Source organism: Barbatula barbatula (assembly GCF_947034865.1).
Source record: "Barbatula barbatula genome assembly, chromosome: 7".
NCBI lineage: Eukaryota > Metazoa > Chordata > Actinopteri > Cypriniformes > Nemacheilidae > Barbatula > Barbatula barbatula.
In genome coordinates this window covers 20,905,259-20,926,251 of record NC_136770.1, presented here as the reverse complement: position 1 = coordinate 20,926,251, position 20,993 = coordinate 20,905,259, and the positions used below count along the sequence as shown (strand labels likewise).

Genomic DNA, 20,993 nt, shown 5'->3' with positions numbered 1-20,993 from the left:
AGAAATGCTGTTGTGTGTGTTAGGGCTATTACTGATACTGTACACATTCTGTTTCACATATATTTCAATATGAAATTTTATTTTTATTACATCTCTCAGAGATTGTACAGAATTAATACAAAGGTATTAAATAGCTCCAAATGCTTACATTATAGCAAAGAAAACACCAGACAAATGTGTTACATTTATAAAATGCAAAATTAGGCAAATTAAATAAGAACAATGTAGATACTACTCATGTACCAAGTAACAAAAACATACAAATACAAACTAATACAAAGTAAATACAAAGTTTTTATATGTTAATGTACAGTTACTGACAGAAAAGTGCATAAAAATACATATCTAGTCAATTCTGATACTCCTTTAAAACCATTAAAATAACAGGGAATATTTGGGTGTTGCGCTAGGTGTTATCTAGATCAATTTTTTTTAAACATACAAACTCAACACACGTTTAAAAGACAGATTATCAGACATGATAAAGCATCTACATATCGTATCAGGGAAAAAAACCTTTTTATGCTTATCTGTCTTGATGTTTATTCCCATAGGACGGTCAATGTAACTGACAAGACAAATCTTATCACAAGTAAACTGAATCATGTATATGTTCTAAATGTAAATTAATTCTGATTGTTATCAAAACTGATAAAAAAATTAATTAAATTAAACTTTTGAAAATATCAGAGCAGCAAGAAATCTGTGCAATGGTCTACATACTAACCCAAACTGTCACTACAACGCAAATCAATAAAGTATCTCTTATTGAATGCTTAGGCAAAATAATTCAAGTCACGTAATCTATCTAAAAGTCTGTTTTATACAGAATTATAATTTCATTCATTTACGCAAAACCAAGTTCCCCAAAATATTCTTGGACACCCAACGTTCCACATCCCTACTGCATTCAATGATTTAAGATTGTGCTCAATTTAGAACATCTTAACAAAATGAGTAGCTACATGGCAAAGCCTGTTTTTTTTGCATAAATTCCACATACAAAATACAAATAGCTCGACATAGAGGTAAAAACAACATTATAACATAAGGCGATGGAGAAAAGTCAACCATTTTATATCTTACTAAAAATAAAAGTAAATAAAATGTTATCACATCCAGTTATTCTTTGTTTTGTTAGTGAGCGGCAAGTAAAGGCAAACTTTTACGAAAACATCCACGACAACATCAGAAACACGACTCCGTGAACATGGGCCATCTTGCTTGCATCTGATCTGAAGTATCCTTTCGAGTTCAGACCTGTGATGACAAAACAAACCAATGAATCGTTGTGAAATTTTGTAAATCATATGTAATGTCATAGACAACACTCTGTGTGAACACCTGTGTGAACCTAAAGAGAAACTGACTTCACGCATCAAGTCCAGTTGGTTCAAATCACTTGTTCAGATTTAGATATATAAATCAATTCAAGTCATTTGTTTAAAGTGTAACCGAAAAGCCCCAAACTGTCATGATAAGCCAATGTTCTTGATAAGCTCACGTAAAGTCTTACTTGACATCTTTGGTATAAGTATAGGACTGCTGCTACTGCCGTCTCCTCCATCACTCAGGGCTTTGATCTGCACCAGCAGGTCCTCTTCTGATGGCAACTGCAGCTCCACAGAAGTCCTGTTGGTCTCCACTACACTGCTTCCCCTGTGCCAGTTTTGACGGTACACAACCTGCACATCCCAAAGACGCGTAAGTGGGTCAATGGGCCGAAGCTAGTTTGCGTCAATTCATTTAATGCATTTCGGCGAATTGGCTCTTTGAGCAAGTCATAACTAGGATATTCAGTGACGTACAGACCCTCTTGCAACAGCTTGTCAAATTTCATTTAATGAAGTATATTTTCTTTTATAGCTGTGTGTGCAAAGCAGAAAATATGATTTTTGTGAAGTTTTGCTTCTCTAGCTCCATCTCTGTTGGAAATGTAAAACAGCAGATTACTGAATGTGCTTCTCTTTACATGGGTTGAAGTCAAATTACTTCAAGCTGACAGTGAACTCATATACGACAGAACAACCTAAAAATCATTAATATAAGATTACAATTGTCAATCTAGATGGATTTACAAAACTTCGTAAACAATGCTGAACAAAAAAGTTGATTTATCAAAAAAGATGCAATTTAGTTTAATTCGTTCGAACTGAATGAACTGTAGAAGTTAAATACTTACAGGGGTTCAAAACTAATTTCAACCAGAATTCTGGATGAATATCAATAAATTGATCAGATTTGTGTAGATTTGACTCTGAAAGTTTGCCAATCCAAAGTTTCCCTAAACAGATCTACAACAGTGGCATCACATGAAAGTCTCTTTTACATTCTGTGCCATCTCCCCGCTATTAACGCTCAATCTGAGCAGCCGAATGAAAGAGGGAATACAAATTTAAAAATCTTTATCAATTTAAAATTTAAAATCGATTTTCAGTGACAAGATTATAAGCATGTTTGGTGACGCAATCCCGCTGAGAGAAAAAAGAGATTGCGCGATCCATAAATCAATTAAATTTTTGTAGACTGACAGCGCACGACGAATAGCCGCCAACCTGATATTCTTTCTTACTCGTAGGGACTAGAAAACATATGATTATTGATTGCATTATTCAACAGGCATCTCACTGCGAACACTTGGATTGCAAATGAACAATGGCTCTCCTCCGTCTCTTTGGTGAGGCCCAGCTAAACTGGAGGTTCCAGATGGAGGATAGCATTAAAAGCCATCCAGCTGCTCACCGACCCCGCAAACCTCCGCATTACAGAGAGGCCGTCACCAATTAGCCGGCAGCATGCGCTGCTAATTCATTCGTTCAAAAGAAACGAATCACGTCGCTTGATTTTTAATCCTCTTTCTGAACATTTTGTGCAAACTCATGCCACAGATCACTGCGGTTTCGAGGACAGGGCGAGGGCCTAGCATGTGTTTTTGTGAAATTTGAAAAGGCAGGGATTTTTCTGAATGTATCATTGACCTTGAGTGTGGAACTGCTTTTTTTGCGACTCGCAAATTAAATTAGCGAAAAAGATTAAAATGCTTTGCTTTAATTTATCATTTTTTATCATTTATCATGTATTCATTTGCTTAGGGTTACTGCAATTGATTTTATTTAAAAAAATACCAGAATGTTTGTTCTTTCTAAACTGTTTATACAAATCAGATTTTTAACCAATCAGATTGAACCGTGTGAGCAATGCAAACTATTGCTAAAATCTTAAGTTGTAAAGGTTAACATTAGTTACATGTTTCATATCGCCAACTTAAAACCAAAAATATTTTAATAGCATTTTTTATCTTAAATGTAATACATTTTATACCAAATATTTAATATATTTTTAAAAGCTTGATTATAAATGGCAGACAGATGTTCTAAGGTTGAATTCCATGGGTAAAAATGCTCGGTCAACAGAAAAACACAGCATGTGCTTGTAAAAATGCTTGGTCAACAGATAAAACACAGTATGCTTGTACTGCTTTTAAAGTTAATGTTCCTAGATATGTATCTCAAAGTTGTCTTGACACCAGACACTAGCATATGTGATAAAACCTGTTTATCTGAAAAGCAACAGAAAAGGAAAAAGACTTTACCTTATACCCGGTAACTTCTGACTCATTCTCCATCGCCTTCACATGTTCCCAATTCAGAAAAACCTTTGAGTTTGTCAGGTTCCACTCAATGTTCCCTGGAGGTTGACTCGGAGCTACAAGACATAAATCATATTCTGATTTAGTTCCACCCTGTGTAATATGACTGAAAATAAAATCTCATGGGTCTATTTTGTCCTTTGCGGTCCTCACAATCGGAACTGTATAAGATGAGGTATCACCAAAGTTTGAGCACTTTTCTGGGTACTCAAAGCACTTTAAATAGAAGGGGGGAATCTCCTCAACCACCACCAATGGGCAGCATCCACCCGGATGATACGACGGCAGCCATATTGTGCCAGAACACCTACAACACACCAGTTTATTGGTGGAAAATTGAGAGATAGTTGAACCAAAAATCTAAATGTTGCCCATTTGACCTTACTTTCTTCCATAGAACACAAAATAAGCTGATTTTTATACACAATGAAAGTAAATGGTGACCACATACGTCAAGCAAGATTGACAAAGTTTTAAACGACACGAGTGAGTGAATAAATGAATGTAATTCATTCCGTTCCTTAAATAAAACGATAGTATAGACATGGCTTGGAAATAGGATTCTTTCTGAGCTGCCTTGGATCCCCATTTGCCTTCATTGTATACAGAAATATTCTGTAAAATTCCTTACTTTGTGTTCTCCAAAAGTAAGCAATGTGAGTACAGATTAAATGTCAAGAGAATTTTCATTTTGCTTTCGTTGAAGGATGTAATTCTGTTCAGAATTAGAAAAATTACACCAATAAATTCTACTTGCCTGAAGTAGAATGATAAAAATAATATCTGAATACATTCAGATTCTTCTCAATTATAATAAAAATCCCAAAACTTTCCGTACTTGTTGTTATATTGTAATGTTGAAGTGCCAAAAATGTAACACCGCTTGTGTTAAACGCCCTTCTTGTCACTGTTGTATTTCTAGAAAAGACCCTAACAGGCTATAAGACCCCTTATCTACATTTGTTTGATTAGTGTATCTTTTCTTGTAATTTCCTAAAACGTTGCATTTTCCACATGATGACCTCAAATAACGAGAAAATGAAAGAAGAGTAATAAAAGAATGCTTCTCAAATAATTGCTTTACACACACAGCAATTCAAGACTCTCAACACGGTTTAACTGCAATAGAGTAGAGCGTCATGAAAACCTGACATCTTTTTGTCATGAAATCTCACTGCCAGGACACCTCCTCTGTATTGGACTACATAAATTCCACCATTGATAGTGTCACAACCCAGAAGCAAATCACCACGTACCCTAATCAGAAGCCATGGATGAACAAGGAAGTGCGCCTCCTGTTGAAAGCACGCAACACTGCCTTCGGATGATGCACAGGCCTATAGTACTTCTAGGGCAAATCTGAAGAGGGGCATCAAAAAGGCCAAGCACCGCTACAAGCTGAAGCTAGAGGAGCATTTTTCTAATTCTGACCCTCGACGCATGTGGCAGGCCATCCAGGCCATCAGTGACTACAAACCCAAACACTCCACCCCCATAGCCACAGATGCTGTCTTCCTGAACGAGCTTAATGACTTTTATGCTCGCTTTGAGAGAGAAAATAAGGAAACAGCTACCAAGCTCACACCCTCTGCTGACCACCCAATCATCACACTTAACACCACTGATGTTCACACTGCACTAAGCCGGATCAACGCACGCAAGGCTGCTGGCTCAGACAGCATCCCTGGTCGTGTACTCAAGGCATGTGCGGAGCAGCTCGCTGGGGTCTTCACGGACATCTTCAACCTGTCTCTCGCCCAAGCAGTGATTCCAGCATGTCTTAAATCCACCTCCATTGTGCCCATCCCAAAACATTCGAACCCGACATGCCTTAACGACTTCCGCCCTGTAGCACTCACACCCATTGTTATGAAGTGTTTGAGCGGCTGGTCCTGGCACACCTAAAGGTCTCCCTACCACCCACACTGGACCCATACCAATTTGCCTATCGCAAAAATAGGAGCACGGATGATGCAGTGTCCATGGCGCTGCACTCTGTGCTCACACATCTGGACAATAAGGACACTTACGCACGCATGTTGTTTGTAGACTTCAGCTCTGCTTTCAATACCGTCATCCATTCCAAGCTAATCGTCAAACTTGGAAACCTAGGCATTAACAACTCTACCTGCAATTGGATTATGGACTTCCTGACGAACAGGCCTCAGCTTGTTAGGTTAGGCCACATCTGCTCCACCACCACCACCCTCAACACTGGTGAACCACAGGGCTGCGTACTGAGCCCCTTTCTCTACTCCCTTTTCACACTTGACTGCACGCCTGTGAACGGATCTAACTCCTTCATCAAGTTTGTAGACGATACAACGGTGATTGGTCTCATCAGCAACAACGATGAGACTGCATACAGGGAGGAGGTCGGGCCCCTGGCCACATGGTGCTCAGACAACAACCTGCTCCTTAACACCTCCAAGACAAAGGATATCATCGTGGACTTCAGGAAGGCGAAAGGAGGCACACACGACCCCATCCAAATTAATGGGATGGCTGTTGAACGTGTTTCCAGTTTTAAGTTCCTGGGGACTCATATTTCGGAGGACCTATCCTGGACCACCAACACCTCATGCCTGGTCAAGAAGGCTCACCAGCGTCTCTTCTTTCTGAGGACACTGAAGAAGAACCAACTGTCTTCAACTATCCTGGTGAACTTCTATCGCTGCACGATAGAGAGCATCCTGACCAACTGTGTCACAGTCTGGTATGGGATCTGTTCTGTTGCTGAGCGCAAGGCACTGCAGTGGGTGGTGAAAACAGCCCAGCGCATCACAGGGACTACACTTTCTCCCATTGAGGACATCCAGAAAAAACGCTGTCTGCGTCTAGCTCGCAGCATTCTCAAGGACTCCTCTCACCCCGCTCATAGACTGTTTACTCTCCTGCCTTCCGGTAGGCGCTTCCGGTGCCTCCGGACAAGAACCAGCAGACTAAGAAACAGCTTTTTTTCCCAGAGCTGTTTCATTATTGAACTCTGCCCCCCACTGATTCCACTACCTCTCTTACCTTGAACTCCAAGCTGCTATAACATTGTTTACATTGCACTACAGGGCTGCATGCATGACTGAACTGTACACACCAGTACTTCATGTTATCTGCTCTACTGGACTGTTTACACACTAATGGACCACTTTCATAACTGCACTAACTTATCTACTGCACTGTAACTCTATAAACTGCATCTACTCATCTATTGCACTGTAACTCTAGTAACTGCATCTACTCATCTATTGCACTGTAACCTCAATAACTGCATTAACTAATCTACTGCACTGCAACCTAATTAACTGCATTAACTCATCTTCTGGACTGCAACCTATTATTAACTCTTATACTGCACCGTAACTTTATTAACCGCATTAACTCATCCACTGCACTGTTACTTCAACAACTGCATTAACTCACCTTTTGCATTGCAACTTTAACAGCTAATGTCAATAATCTATGCACACTTAATCACTTGCACTATTGTTTAGTCTAAATTATTATCTGCTCATATCCACCTGTACATTAATGTTCATAGTGTTAATGTTCATAGTATATAGTCATCTGTATATATTGTTCATAGTACATACCTACTGTCATATTTTCATAGAACATACCTACTGTCTTTCATAACTGTATAATATTTTATCAATATTGTATTCTGTATTTATTCTAACTGTATATCCTGCACTTGCTAATTGCACTTCTGGTTAGACCTAAACTACATTTCGTTACACTGTACTTGTATATGTGTAATGACAATAAAGTTGAATCTAATCTTATCTAATCTTCTGTGCTTTCTTTTGTTCACGGTTAAAAAATTGAAGATGATAGCTATCGCAATTTGACCCAATTTATTTAATGATTTCAAGCCCACCGAGTCTTCAATATCTGCTATCATGATAACTCTACTAGATCATAACAGCGGTCTGTGGTGTCAGAGAATAGCGTATAAAGAGAAAAAGAACAATTGTTCGTCTCAAATACAAAAAAGAAAATTGTCAAGCTAAAGAGTTTAAGAGGCTTTAATTGCTTGCTCGTTCTATTAGCTGAAAATAGCCATAAGGACTCTTTCTATAGTAATGTCATGGTATATCTGATCATTCTCGGGCTCATTTAAATACAACATTTTGTTCCTCATTATTGGCATCAGATAATGATCCTATTAAGCCACGGTAGATTAACAGAGGCCACGTTAATCTTTTATAGCCTTAAGATCATACCTTACTACACGTATGTGGTTACATTATCAATTGCTATACTTCTAAAGAGTACATTCAACTGTTTTTATATATAGCCCAGATTCACATTTGTTCTTGGATTGGTGTGGTTTTAGTGGTTGCTGCCTTTTCAAAAGACACCAGATGTACTTACAAGCTTCAAATGAAGTTTCCTTTATTGATGCTGATTTCTCTAATGTTTTCCTTTAATTATGGTTTGATTTTCGATTATTGTGGTACAGTGGTCAAAACCCATTGGGTAATGGACACATAACATATTTGCTTGCTTTTAAATCCTGATTCTAGGTTGTATAATGTATAAATGTATAAAGCCATACTGCTGGAAAAAACAACAACAGAATCATTACAGAAATTCCAATGGTTTCCATTAAAATACCATTATGAAGAATTCGCATTTACTTTTGAAACCTTTACAAAAATCCTTTAGCGTGTTTTAAGCATTTATTCCAGTAGGATTCCCACCAGCATCCCACCATAAGAACCCTACGCTTTTCCAGTAGAGACCAACAAAGACTGATGTAGTTTCCATTAAACTTCCAATATAATTCCAATTATAACCATTACATCTAAAATAATGATTTTTCAAGTGTGCATTTGAGATATTGTGATTGGTCACCAATGCTTTTTATCATTTTTGTTCACCTGTTTACCTCAAGTAAATATACATCTAATTTCCATTCAACAATGTAGACATATTAACAAATTAATAAAAATGTACGACTCACGTGGTTTTTTTGTGGTGATGCTGACAGGGACGCTGGGGGGTCCCGTGCCTGCACTGTTGTGGGCTCTGACTGACACCAGATAGGGCGTGCTTCCTTTCAGACCAGTGATGTTGACCGAGGTTTCTGTGACCCGTACTCTCTCAGCATCACTCTCTGGGGACCCGTCCTCCAACCACTGCACCTGTTGCTCCAAACACAAAAACCTCATTAAACAGCAGCATAACCACAAAGAGCCTCTTGAAGAAACAGTAAGACATTTTTTGTAGTATTTCAAAATAACATTCGTTGTTTACTCATAAATATCATTAAAATAGAACGACGGGTCATTTTGTCAGCATGCGTTTAGGATGTAACATGTTTGTGTGACAGAAATGGTGATCGGGTGATTTTTTTATTTTTTCAAATCACATTACGCTATTTGCAAACAACCCAATTTATATTTATAACCAAGTCTTTGCCATGTGACTGGAGTCTCATATGACTGGAGTCTCATGTGAGTGTAATTGTTTTTACTAAAAACATGAAAAGCAACCTTCAGATATCTATGGTTGTGAATTAAGTTGCAACACAGTACTGTAAATTCAAGTCACTAGGGATTTTCTTTATTACAGCGTTTGATAAACATCTGCACACATCAGCAAAGGACTCCGAGCTTTTGCAGATTTTCATATGTTCTTTTTCGCTACCCCGAAACTGCGAACGACTTTGAGGTTTCACTACGAGTGACCTGAGATTTCTGGCGGAGGCTAGCTCGGGTTGGTAAGAGAGAAACGGGCAGGATCCTGTGGGGTTCGCACACGTTGAGAAACGACCTCGCAGCTGAAGTGTTTGCACGAGGGGGAATTGATGTATGATGTCCACACATCTGAAAGGTGATTTATATAAGTGCCCAGAATGCCTTGGTATCGGCGCTTCCCGGGAGACAGAACCAGCTGCGAGAAGACCTCTTCATTCTGCAGATGAGATTGTGAAAAATGTGGCCGGGGGATCGTGGACTCTCGGCGCAGAGCAGGAAATTGCACGGCCTGCCATCAGCGCGACGCTTGCATCACGGAGTCTGATTGAGGTGACGTGGTGTGAGTTAAGATCTTTTTTAATACCCCGTCGTTTATGGTGTTTATGTACCTCGTAACCCGTTATCTTTCCTTTGCTGTCGGTTTGGTGGATAGGTTTCCAAAACACCTCGATTTCGGACGCTGAGAGGGGTCGGACCCATACTCTTGATGGGGCTACAGTAGGTTCTGTCCAGAGAAACACAAAAACAACGTGGTTAAGTAAGAGCAGATGATTTGAGACAGATAGTTTACAGGATGCTTCAGACATCAGCTTGTCTGTGTTGTTTAAAAATACCACCTGCTATCAACTAATTGTGCTGTTATCTCACTTGTATGTAAACAAAGGAGTGTAAATGAAGATATTACAATCAAAGCCCAACAACACAGCTGTAGTGGGTGTCTAATTAAACGCGTGGTGCTACCATCAACATTTGTTGTTCGTATATGACATGTCCTTGAACAATTTTCCAAATAACACAATTCCATTATAAAAAAGTATGTGTTATAGGTTTACTTCTGTTGAACTGAAGAATAAGATAGAGAATACTTTAAGTTTTCTTTAATGCATTTCTCTGAAAACTATAAAAGTATACATTTTATAATCGAAAAAGTTAAATAAAATAGTATTGAAATTGTAAACTTAAATGTTCCGATACTCCACCGATACCTGTGGCCGATTATTCCCAGTGATATCGGCCACTACCAATTCTGAAGATTAAAAGAATATTTCTTAACTTTCTGAATGTTATTATTCATATTATGACTATTAAAATTGTACATTTCCTATATACAGAGCACAAATTCATTGAATTTTACTGTTTGATTGACAGGATATATCGGCCCCCCTGATTATTGGCTGTTGTTAAACTATTGGTTAATATTGTCTAATCCTATTGGCTTTTTGATCTACCGATACAGATTATTGGTCGATGTATCTCCACTTACAAGTATAATAATACTACATAAAAGTTAACCTAAAAATATACTTGATCTATGCTTAAGTATAATACGTTTTTGTGAGAATACAAGTGTGTTAACCTTCGTCTGCTGAATATACGACGACCGCTGGGCTAAATGGTCCTTCTCCGACGCTGTTGTAGACGCCCACTTTTCCTTCAAAGCGAGTGAGTGGAGGTAAACTTTCGTTTTTATAAACATATCGTGACGCGTCGGCTGAAGCAAGTATGCTCTGTTTCCATGTCGTGCTGCCAAGCGGACGGAATGCTACAATGTAGCCAAATTTTTCTCCATTTTGGAGCTCCTCGGACACAGGCTGTGGGGAAAAAACAAGAATTAAAAACGAATGTAAGTTTGTTCAACTTCATTTTTTTTGAAGAAAATGTACATAGTGCTGGTCAATTCAAAACTCCGGGGGTTCCAGGTCGAACCTTTTATAATTTATAACAAAATTACAAACCGTCAAAGTTTGATCATAAGTGTTACAGACTTTCTTAAGTATTACTATTAATACAAGTAATGCATGCCTCGCTGTTTTAAACTGTATTAAAACAAAATCATTGACATGTCATGGTCTTACAAGACAAGTGACGAGTGATTTTCTTTGCTACTTTTACATTGTTCTCCACATAAGCTATAAAATGAAAATAAGTAAGTAAAGTTGACAGCTTGAAGCACTACTGTGTCAGTCAAGAAACCCCTGCACATACTCAAAAGCTCTCAGTTTTTTTGAAAGTAATACTGTATTTAAACACAGCGCAGCGCATATCTGCCATGACAGCCGGTGAGATTACAAGTAAGCCATTGATAAACATTGTCGTTCCAGATTTAGCTGTATGAAAGCAGTCTCATATCTGTGTCTTCATTATGATTTACACAGCACAGGGAGAAATCCCACCAGAGCGCAAAAAAACGTTGATATGACAGCGCTGGCTTTTAATTAAACCCTGTCTAATTTAAACCACACCACCGTGGAGAATTTCAGCAGAATCCTGTTCATGACAGGGAAGAGTGATTTGAAAAGTCTCCTTTCGTGTTAAAAGTGCTCGGCGAGCTCACCTCCCAAACGATTACAAGTTCACCTCGGCTGCCGCCCCCGCCGCTCACATTCGCCGGAGCGACTTCGGGATCTGGAAGACAGAACAGACCGCAGATAGAAACTAGGTTTTATTTTCAAGGAATGCCTACATCTGAACGAGGTGTAAATTGTATGTGGGTTAAGCAAAAACTGATTTATTATTGGGTTTGTGTGTGTTTCTAACTATAGGTATAAAGTTCACTTTTAAAGAGACAACGTCACTGCCAAAAATGAATTTCCTACTGTATAGCCAGTTTGCAGACAGATTTTCTACACTGCAAAAATAAGTTTCCATATGTCAGGTGTTTATACACCTCTTAAGACATAGGTAGGTTTATTACAGTATATTGCATTTCTGTCAATAGGGCCTCCAAAAAAATGTCACATTGAACATTTAAATCAAAACTACAGAAGCAAAATGACCTAAACCGTATAGTTTTCTGAAAAAGATGATTGTACATATTTTGCAGTGTTATTTGTTTATTTTGTTTACAAACTGGCTCGAAAAAGACATCATAATATCACCACATCTCAACATTTATTCAGGTGAATGTTAAGAATTTTACATTCTAAAGTATCTTTAGAATAAAACCAAAGACCTCTTGCATATCGCAAATATCTAAGCTATCAATTCTATTACACAGAAATACTTTAGTGCACGTCTCAAAGAAAAGAAAAGAATAGAGGTGCATAATCCAAAAGAGAATCCAAAAAGGAAATGCACACCTAAGGTAACCAAAAATGGCCAATAACAAAAGAAACCCCCTTGTGTGTCGTCTTCACATGAAAAATCTGTTACCGTTTATTCATGAATGGTACATGGTAAAATAAAATAGAGACTTTTAAGGTCTATTGCCTCATAGAACAGGGTGGAAGTCCACTCTCAATTCTTATTGATGTTGACATGAATTATTGATCGCTGCATTTCCTGATTGCTGATGTCCAGCATCTAAGTGCTGCAGGCTTGGGTTTACAACATCTAATCTTCAATTTCCATGCATCTGAAAAGCCATTTTCTTGCTGTTTCAGAATATTTAATGAAAACGTCATACCTCCGTCTGATTTCCACACCCAATTTGGATCCTAATTGTTTGTAAATGATTCGCTAAATCGCGTGATGCCCCAAAACGCGGGATGGACGAGTGTTTATTTCTCATGCCTGAACTCTATCACGAGGTGTCACTCCTGATGATCTAAACTAATTATGGTATTAAATTACTTTTCTCCTTCCTGATGTATTAGAGATGATAGATATGGAAACAGAAGGGAAGGGGCATACCTGCAGCTTTGGTGCGGACGGGTTTGGACGGCACGCTGGGCTCTCCCACCCCCACGCTGTTTATAGCCACGACTCGAAATTCATAATCTACCCACGGATTCAGATCCACCGCTGTTGCATGAATCATCTGTCCAGGCACGGAGTCAGGAACTAGGATTAAAAACATGTGCAAAGAACATACGTAAATTTCCGTCTGTGTGAATTCACTACGGGTAGCCTGACATTATTATTCAGCAATTACTTCTTTATATGTACTTGGTTTTTATCTTAGCAATTCTTCATTTCCTTTATTGTCTTTCGCAGTGCATTTAAAAGAAGACTTTGCAATCACTCTCATTTAAAATGACTCACTGTTAAAAGCACATGAACAGTTTGTTTTCCTTCAACAATTTTAATATTCTGCTCTTAAAGAAACAGATGACCGAAAAAATCGAACTGATGTCATTGCAATGTACAACACAAAAAAAGCTTACTTCTAAGTTTTCTGTCTCGTTTTGTAATATAAATCTAAAAATATATCTGCTTATTACCTAAATATTTAGTATAATGTATACTAGACAACGAAAGTGACCAAAGATATAAAATCTTTGAAAATATAAAAATTTATTTTAGGTTTAAAAAAAGCACAAATATCTGCCAGGGGTTAAAATTTAACTCATATTATGATTTACCTCTTTATTGAGAAAAGTTATTTTTTTTACCCCACTGACAGATAATTTTGCTTGTTTTAAGTTTACATCTTTTTATTATTGTTTATATTTTTTATATATACGATAATATTTTATATTTACTTGTGATATTATATGTTTATATTTTAAATACATAATTTTTTTATTTTCTAAATGGACCACTTTTGGATCTTGACAGCTCCTGGTAACCAGTTACTTTCAAGGTAACACTTTACAGTAAGGTGCTACTAGTTAACATTAGCTAACAATGAACAAATAGTTTTTCAGCATTTATTAATCCTTCATTAATCCTATTCTGTAAATAAAGTTATTCATGAAAGTTCATTGTGCATTAACTAATGTTAATAGTGACGACATTTGATAAGTAAATGCTGAAATTAACATGAATTAATATTAATAGTAGCTAATGCATAAACTAATTGTATTAAATGACTTATTATAAAGTGTTACCAAATTGTACACAAAAGGTAAGGAACAACATCTTTTCTACACTTAAAAGATAGAGACACTGCAAAACATGTATTTTAGTGTAATAAAATAGAACATCATGCTGACTACTGTACCAGTTTTAACCGCCTGCCAGCCGATAGAGAACGGGGTCCTGGCTTGCACAATGTACAGCGTAGTGGGACTGTGGTTGTCAGGTCCAGGGCCCCACGAGAGCCTAGCAGTCCTGTCTGTGATGTCCCCCACCAGCACGCCCACCGGAGCACCAGGGGGCCCTGACAACCCACCACCCCGGAGACAAAAATAAGTCAAACTTGAATAACGATACAGAGTATCTTTATCGAAGAAAGGACGACCAAGGTGACCAAGAATCTTGCTATGTGACACAAGACCTGCTGCACGCTTAATATTCAGAACCAGGAAGAAAGATCCTTCAATATGATGATGGAAATACAAAAGGTTGGAAAGAGCACGAAGCAGGGAATTAATGCATTGATTCCAGATACTCCTGTAGTCATTACTTCAAGAGTAGAATAACAGAATAAAACAGAAATGGCGGGGCAAAGCGTGAGACGCTTTTAATTTATATTTGATAAATGCTCAGAAAAGTGTAGAATACTGATCGCCTCATTGGTTGGAGCGGCACATACCTCTGACGATCAGATCCGCCGCAGCCGAGACGCTGTCCACCACTGTATGCACCATACAGACGTACTTTCCCGAGTGCTTCAGCTGCACATTTCTGATCATGAGATCACCAGAGGATCCCTGCGGAAAACAATGTATTATGAAAAGACACACTTAAGTAAATATAACGTGGAATCAGAGAAAAAGTGTTGTTGCTTAGAGAATGCGCTTTCGTAACTTTGGAGATCTCATGGAAATCTTGGTTAATTTTCAGAAAAAAAGTATCAGAAAATTGCTTGGGAGAAACTAAAAGAAGACGATTTCTTAAAACACATTATGGGTTTGGAGGTGTCAAATGAATGTGGGATTGTGTAGATAAAATATGTTAATGAGATCTCTTCTGAAAATAGAGTCTTTTTCAAAGAAGATACATCTGACACGGAGGAAAGAAAAAATGAAAGAAAGAAAGGAAATTAAGAAAGAAAGTCAAAAAGAATCAATAAAAGAAAGAAAGTTAGAAAGGAGGAAAGTAAGAAAGAGAGAAAGAAAGTTAGGAAGGAAAGAAAGTAAGAAAGAAAGTAAGAAAGAGAGAGAGAGAGAAAGAAAGAAAGAAAGAAAAAAGGAAGGAAAGTAAGAACGAAAGAAAGGAAGAAAGAAAGAAAGAAAGAAAGGAAGGAAGGAAGGAAAGAAAGTAAGAAAAAAAGAAAGGAAAGAAGGAAGGAAAGAAAATGTGAAATTGTATATCAGGTACCACTTGGCTGCATTTACACAGAACTTGTGTAAGAGATACTCAAGAGTCAGAAATCGTATATGTTTTCATGTCTATAGGTAGGACACGTTTGAAAGACATCAGGAAGCAAATGCCAATGGAGAAGCAAAGGTCAGACTGCCTCTCATATTTGACTGGCTACCCAGCTCAGATAAGGTTCCTCTAAACAAGCTTAGACAAGCAATCCTTCTATCGTTAGCCACAGAACCTATCATCTGTGCATTTGATCATCGCTCTCTCCAAATAAATACTTGGCAACCTGAAAGAGCTCAATGGATGAGGTACGCAGTCAGAGAGAGGGTATAGCTATTTGAGGTTCTCCGTGTGTTAAACAGAGTGCAACGTAAATCCTGTAATCAGACAGATTTGTGTCTGTATGTTCAGAGAGCAGCCAAATGCCCTTGTGCTCAAGTTCACCGCCGAGTAAAGGTAGGGAGGGGGAGTTTGTAACGTAAGAATTTTCAATTCTGCACTGGCATTCCTTTACCGAATCAAATGCTTTAGAAGAGGAATCCAAGGTTAATGCAAAAATTATTACAGTGCTTGAAGCTTTCAATATATTAAAAAACAGAAACGCACCCCTCCGATCATGCCGAAGTGATCGTGCCTGCTAAAATTGATGAGCTTCCTGTTGAAGAACCATTTGAATGTAGGGTGCAAAGTGGAGTCTTTAGACACTTCACATGGCAGGACGATGCTCTCCCCAACTGTGGCATCCATACTCAATGGAGGGACTGTTATCCTGGTTGGTTCTGTTAAAAAAGGTGAAGAAGAGATTTTATGATCGTCTCAAGCTACTTTTGCGAAACCGGTACGAGATGGTTAGGTGGTCTCCTAGACGGTCAAACTGTTTAATTGGTCTGTGTAAATGGTTTTAGTGGAGTTTTGGACAATTTTTGCTGATGCCTGCTTGGTTGAGCTGGGAGACCATCTTAAACCAGCAAAGACGTTTAAACCACATTAAAAAACGACCTTGTTGTGTACTGAATGCACTTTTTTTTATCAATACAGCCCCGCATTTGAATAGACCCCAAGTGTCCAAAACACATGATTATGTCACTCTATAAGTTACTTAAGGATGGAAATCATAAAAAAGTGCTACAACAGCACATTGTTTTTAAACATGCAGAACGTGACAGCTAGGGAAAAGTGGAGAAAATCTGCTCCTGGTGCTGTGGACGCCTGAGGATTTCTTCACACCAGCGGGCTGACCAATAACTCACAGATGACAAAAGCCCGGATGAGTTATACCTCTGTCAAACCAGCAGGAACATAAAACAACTATATATTTCATTATCAATTTCATGCTTGAGCTGCCCACGTTTTTCCATCGGTTCCCATCCGAGTTTGAGGTATCCGCTTAGAACCAAGAGAAATTAGTTGTTTGTGAAATGTGAAAGGTGCTTTACCTTTGACCACTAATGCGCCGGAACTGCTGGATGTACCGAAAGGGTTTTTGGCCACGCATGTGTACCTGCCCGCATCGGATTTGGTAACGTTGGTGATCATGAGGGTGCCGTCTTCGAGGATGGTTCGCCTAAAGTAAATAAAAATGGGTTGGTATAATGCAATTGTCATATTAGGAAACCCAACTTATAAAACTTTACTTAGTTTACTTTTAAGGGGATAGTTCAACTATTATAATTATTACATTCATGTAATTCTAAACCTGTATGACATTATTTCTTTAAAGGTCTACTGAACAATATTACTATTTCATTTATTTGGACACATGCATACTTTCCAGAATTGTTAATTTTTATCTTTAAAGTGAGTGTTTCTCTCTTATGTTTCTTTTATTTCACTCACTGGGCTTTGAAAATATTTCAGATTTAAACATCTAGCTTTACTTGTATATGTTGCCTTTACAATATCACACTTATTTATGTATTTATTTTACACAGCTTAAATGTTTCTTAATACAAAAAATATATACATATATTAACATGTGTTTTAGGAAGGAAGGGGATCCTCATCATATTCCGGGGGTCCCTCACATCGTGAAGTTTGAAAACGCCTACTTTATCTGACAGAGCACAAAACTAGCAATGCTAATCTTGTGGGTTTGACTGACAGGACAAAAAACTGATATCATGTATTGTACACATTATATACTATAAACTACTTTAGGCATTTTAAGGCATTTGACATTTGCATCTATGCGATGAAAGACTGCAAAAAAGTACCCAGGAGAACATTGTAATACCATGGTATTTTTCAAACTGTTCAAACTCATTCCAGACTGAAATAATACATTGTAGCTACGCTGTATTTGTCTCCGTATGGTTTTTTTTCTAAAAAGAAAGAAATCATTTAAAAGGAGGAAACATTCATCAATCACGTGGCCCAGATTTTCAACAGGATACGGTCAGTCAATCTTTCAGGCAACGAGAGGCTGATAGATTAAAACTCCACATTTGCCGGGTAAACATTTCAATATTAAAGCCAGGAATGTAATAGAGGGCCTGAATCATTCTGGATCGAATCCTTACCAGTGGCCTTATCATTATCCAACATGTGCAAGATACTATCGACACATTAAAGGCCGTTTCCAGAAAGGCAATGAGAGCAGGTTTGATTGTAGAGCTAGCTAGTGCTGATAGTGTCTGACTGAAATGCTAAACAGCAAACCGGATTATTTTCCCTCCATATATTTTTACTCTGATTTACTACATACTGTATGTCTGAATACTTGCTTCTGGTTGGTCAATCACAGAATCGGTATTATCTGGGCAAATATTTGGAGTTTGTTTATGCTGGTTATGTCTCTCCATGTCCAGGTTTATTTTGAGTGGTGGAGAGGACATTATCTCTCATTTAGAAAATGTCTAGGTAGGTCCGTGTGTCTTCTTGCAGTAAATACAATTTCTCAGAAGCATACGGTGTTCTTTGACGTACATCAACAGCTTACTAAAGCACTATCTGTAAAACGTGGGGAAGAAATGAAAGATGTGATAAACAAACACAGCAATGCAAATATATAATGCAGAGATGTTTGGATCTGCTGTGACCTTCTCCCAGAAAAAATCAAACAGGAGCTTAGCAGGCTCGCCAGCCAAGAAATGCAACAATTTCAGCCCTGCTTTTTAAAATAAAACGTATTTACCATGGCTGAGAGAACATGCCTTGCACCGAGCGCTTCACTCTTGATTTATCGACAAAAATATCAAATGCTGAGCGATATACGCGCACAGACCAGATGACCTGTGGGCAATGGGCTGCAAAACCAATAGGGAAAAAAGAAGGGCTATCTGCTTACAGAATGAAACTTCTGACCACACAGAGCCACATTTATATTTGCGTCAAGACATGATGGCTTTGTAATCCGTCTCTGATCCTTCCTTTCCTGACTGCCCTGTGGAATACGATGACTAATCGATGCTTCTCCCTTCGTGTTGGGGCACGTCTAGAGATTGGTGGAGAGGACTACGCCGAGGGTGCAACACATATCCAATTGAACTCAGAAGTTTGGGCACGCAGTTTAAGATTGACATGGACAGCCCTGCGTTCGCACCTCCTCAACCCAAATAACAGAGTAATTGCTGAGAGCATATGCTTGGCATGACCGTCACTCACATATTTACCCAGAGTGCATTTCTCAGCATCTCACAACTGACCTTGGTGTACATTTCAGTGTACGTTCATAGTGTATGGAGCTGTAATAGAAATACTGCACAAAATATTCATCATAGTAACCTTATAAATAACCTTATAAAAACAATTAACAGTATAAAACATTATAAACATGCCCAAAACAAGGTCAATTTAACTGAGAAGCCAAATTCCGACCAGTTCTACAAAATATATTCATAATCCTGTTCAAATGGTGTTATTGTTAAAAATAAATTATTCAAGATATTGTCTTTAAAAAAGTTTACATTTAAATCATAGTCAGAACAAGTAAACACAATTTAGGCCTAATGGAACTAAATCAAGATATATACGCGCAAACTTTTTTTTTTTAATATTTAAATTGTATTAGTTAAACAAAAAAACACAATTTGTGCTTATAGAAAAAGTTAACTAAATCAAGACATAAAGATTTTGATATTAAAATCACATTGTTTGGGCTTAGAAAATAACTAAATCAAAATACATTCTAAAAATATATATTTAAAATTGTATTATTATTACATATTGTTTTAACTAATGAAGACATATTCCCAAACTTAAATCGTAGTTTAAACAATTAACACAATTAAGGTTAAAACTAAACTAAATATATATTCGCAAACAAATAAATGTTTATATTTAAGTCATATTATAGTTAAAACAAGAAAACACAATTTGGGCTTAGAAAAACAAAACGTATTCAAGATATATTCTCAATTTTTTTTTAAATCATATTATAGTCAAAAGAAGAAAACACGAGGCTTTAGAAAAATAAACTAACTCGAGATATAAACAAGTCTATATATGGAACAGTATGAATTTTATATTACACCTGTTGACTACATAATTTGTTCAATGAAATACAATGATGTGTATAGTGCACAGTATGCACTACATACCAAACACAACTTGCAATACACTTAACTTGACCTTTAATTTCCAAGGTGACAAATAAACCAAAGCAACATCAATCATAATTCACCTTTTTGACCATCTGACAAGTTAAAACTGCAAAGTGACCGTGTTCATTTCAGACTTGCGAACCAAACACCACGGTCATTTGACGACAATCTATCATCTGAAACGTGTTTTGTTGCATACCATCTAGTTTCACACGGCAGGCAGTACATACTTCACAGTACGTAGTCAGCAGTATGCCAGAATCTCAACCATCCCGATACCTAACTCACCGCAAGACAGTATCTGAAATACAGTCTCGCGCCTCTTATCTCACTTCCTTTTCCTCAGCAAGTCTGCTTACTGCGACTTCCACTCATCCCCCCTCCTCGCTCCCTTCTCCCTCATCCAATAATCACATCGTTCCACCGAGACCCCGGGCAGCATCAGTGAGTCATGGCATGTGTGTTCTCTCTCAGGTCCAGATGGACCACAGTGCACAGAGCGAGATCCCATTGGTTATCGCTCCGTCCCCATCCATTACCGGAGATCATAGACTCTTCCCTCCTGCCACCTGTTCTGACACGGCCATGCTAGAATGGTTCTGTCCTATAGAAACCCCACAGGAAAGCATCACAAGCAGCGCTATATTAATTAGTGTTCCAGCAGGCGCCCGCTCTTGTGTGAAAAGTGCCATCGGAAAGAATGTTGGTTTTGAATGCGTAACATCTGTGCCTCCACAACTCAGCACGAACACAACACAAGACATGTTTGAATAAAAATATGAGAAATTGTTGCGCGGCAGCAGGTGATTTTGCAAATAATGGGTTTTGTTTGCTAATAATTTCGTTTCTGAATGAGACCCAGAGCAGGACAGCATGCAGGAAACACACAGTTGTCATGTTAACGCATACACAAATCAGAACTTGTCGGTGTCTCTCCTGAAGCTGCACATCTGCAGTGCAAACAAA

General features: G+C 38.0%; 1 protein-coding gene across 1 annotated transcript in view; it reads right to left on the bottom strand.

Moving 5' to 3' along the window:
• Nucleotides 1-1,136: 1,136 nt before the first annotated feature.
• Nucleotides 1,137-20,993, bottom strand: part of cntn6 (contactin 6) — a gene marked incomplete at its 5' end in the record, with an annotated part of 37,395 nt that continues 17,538 nt past the window's right edge. Inside the window, 12 exons of the mRNA XM_079460383.1 lie at nt 1,137-1,260; nt 1,517-1,685; nt 3,593-3,705; nt 8,613-8,793; nt 9,738-9,853; nt 10,706-10,940; nt 11,684-11,754; nt 12,982-13,131; nt 14,234-14,392; nt 14,768-14,885; nt 16,093-16,265; nt 16,923-17,050. Coding sequence (XP_079316509.1) covers nt 1,166-1,260; nt 1,517-1,685; nt 3,593-3,705; nt 8,613-8,793; nt 9,738-9,853; nt 10,706-10,940; nt 11,684-11,754; nt 12,982-13,131; nt 14,234-14,392; nt 14,768-14,885; nt 16,093-16,265; nt 16,923-17,050 — 1,708 coding nt within the window. The 3' untranslated portion in view covers nt 1,137-1,165. The remainder of the gene's footprint in view (nt 1,261-1,516; nt 1,686-3,592; nt 3,706-8,612; nt 8,794-9,737; nt 9,854-10,705; nt 10,941-11,683; nt 11,755-12,981; nt 13,132-14,233; nt 14,393-14,767; nt 14,886-16,092; nt 16,266-16,922; nt 17,051-20,993) is intronic.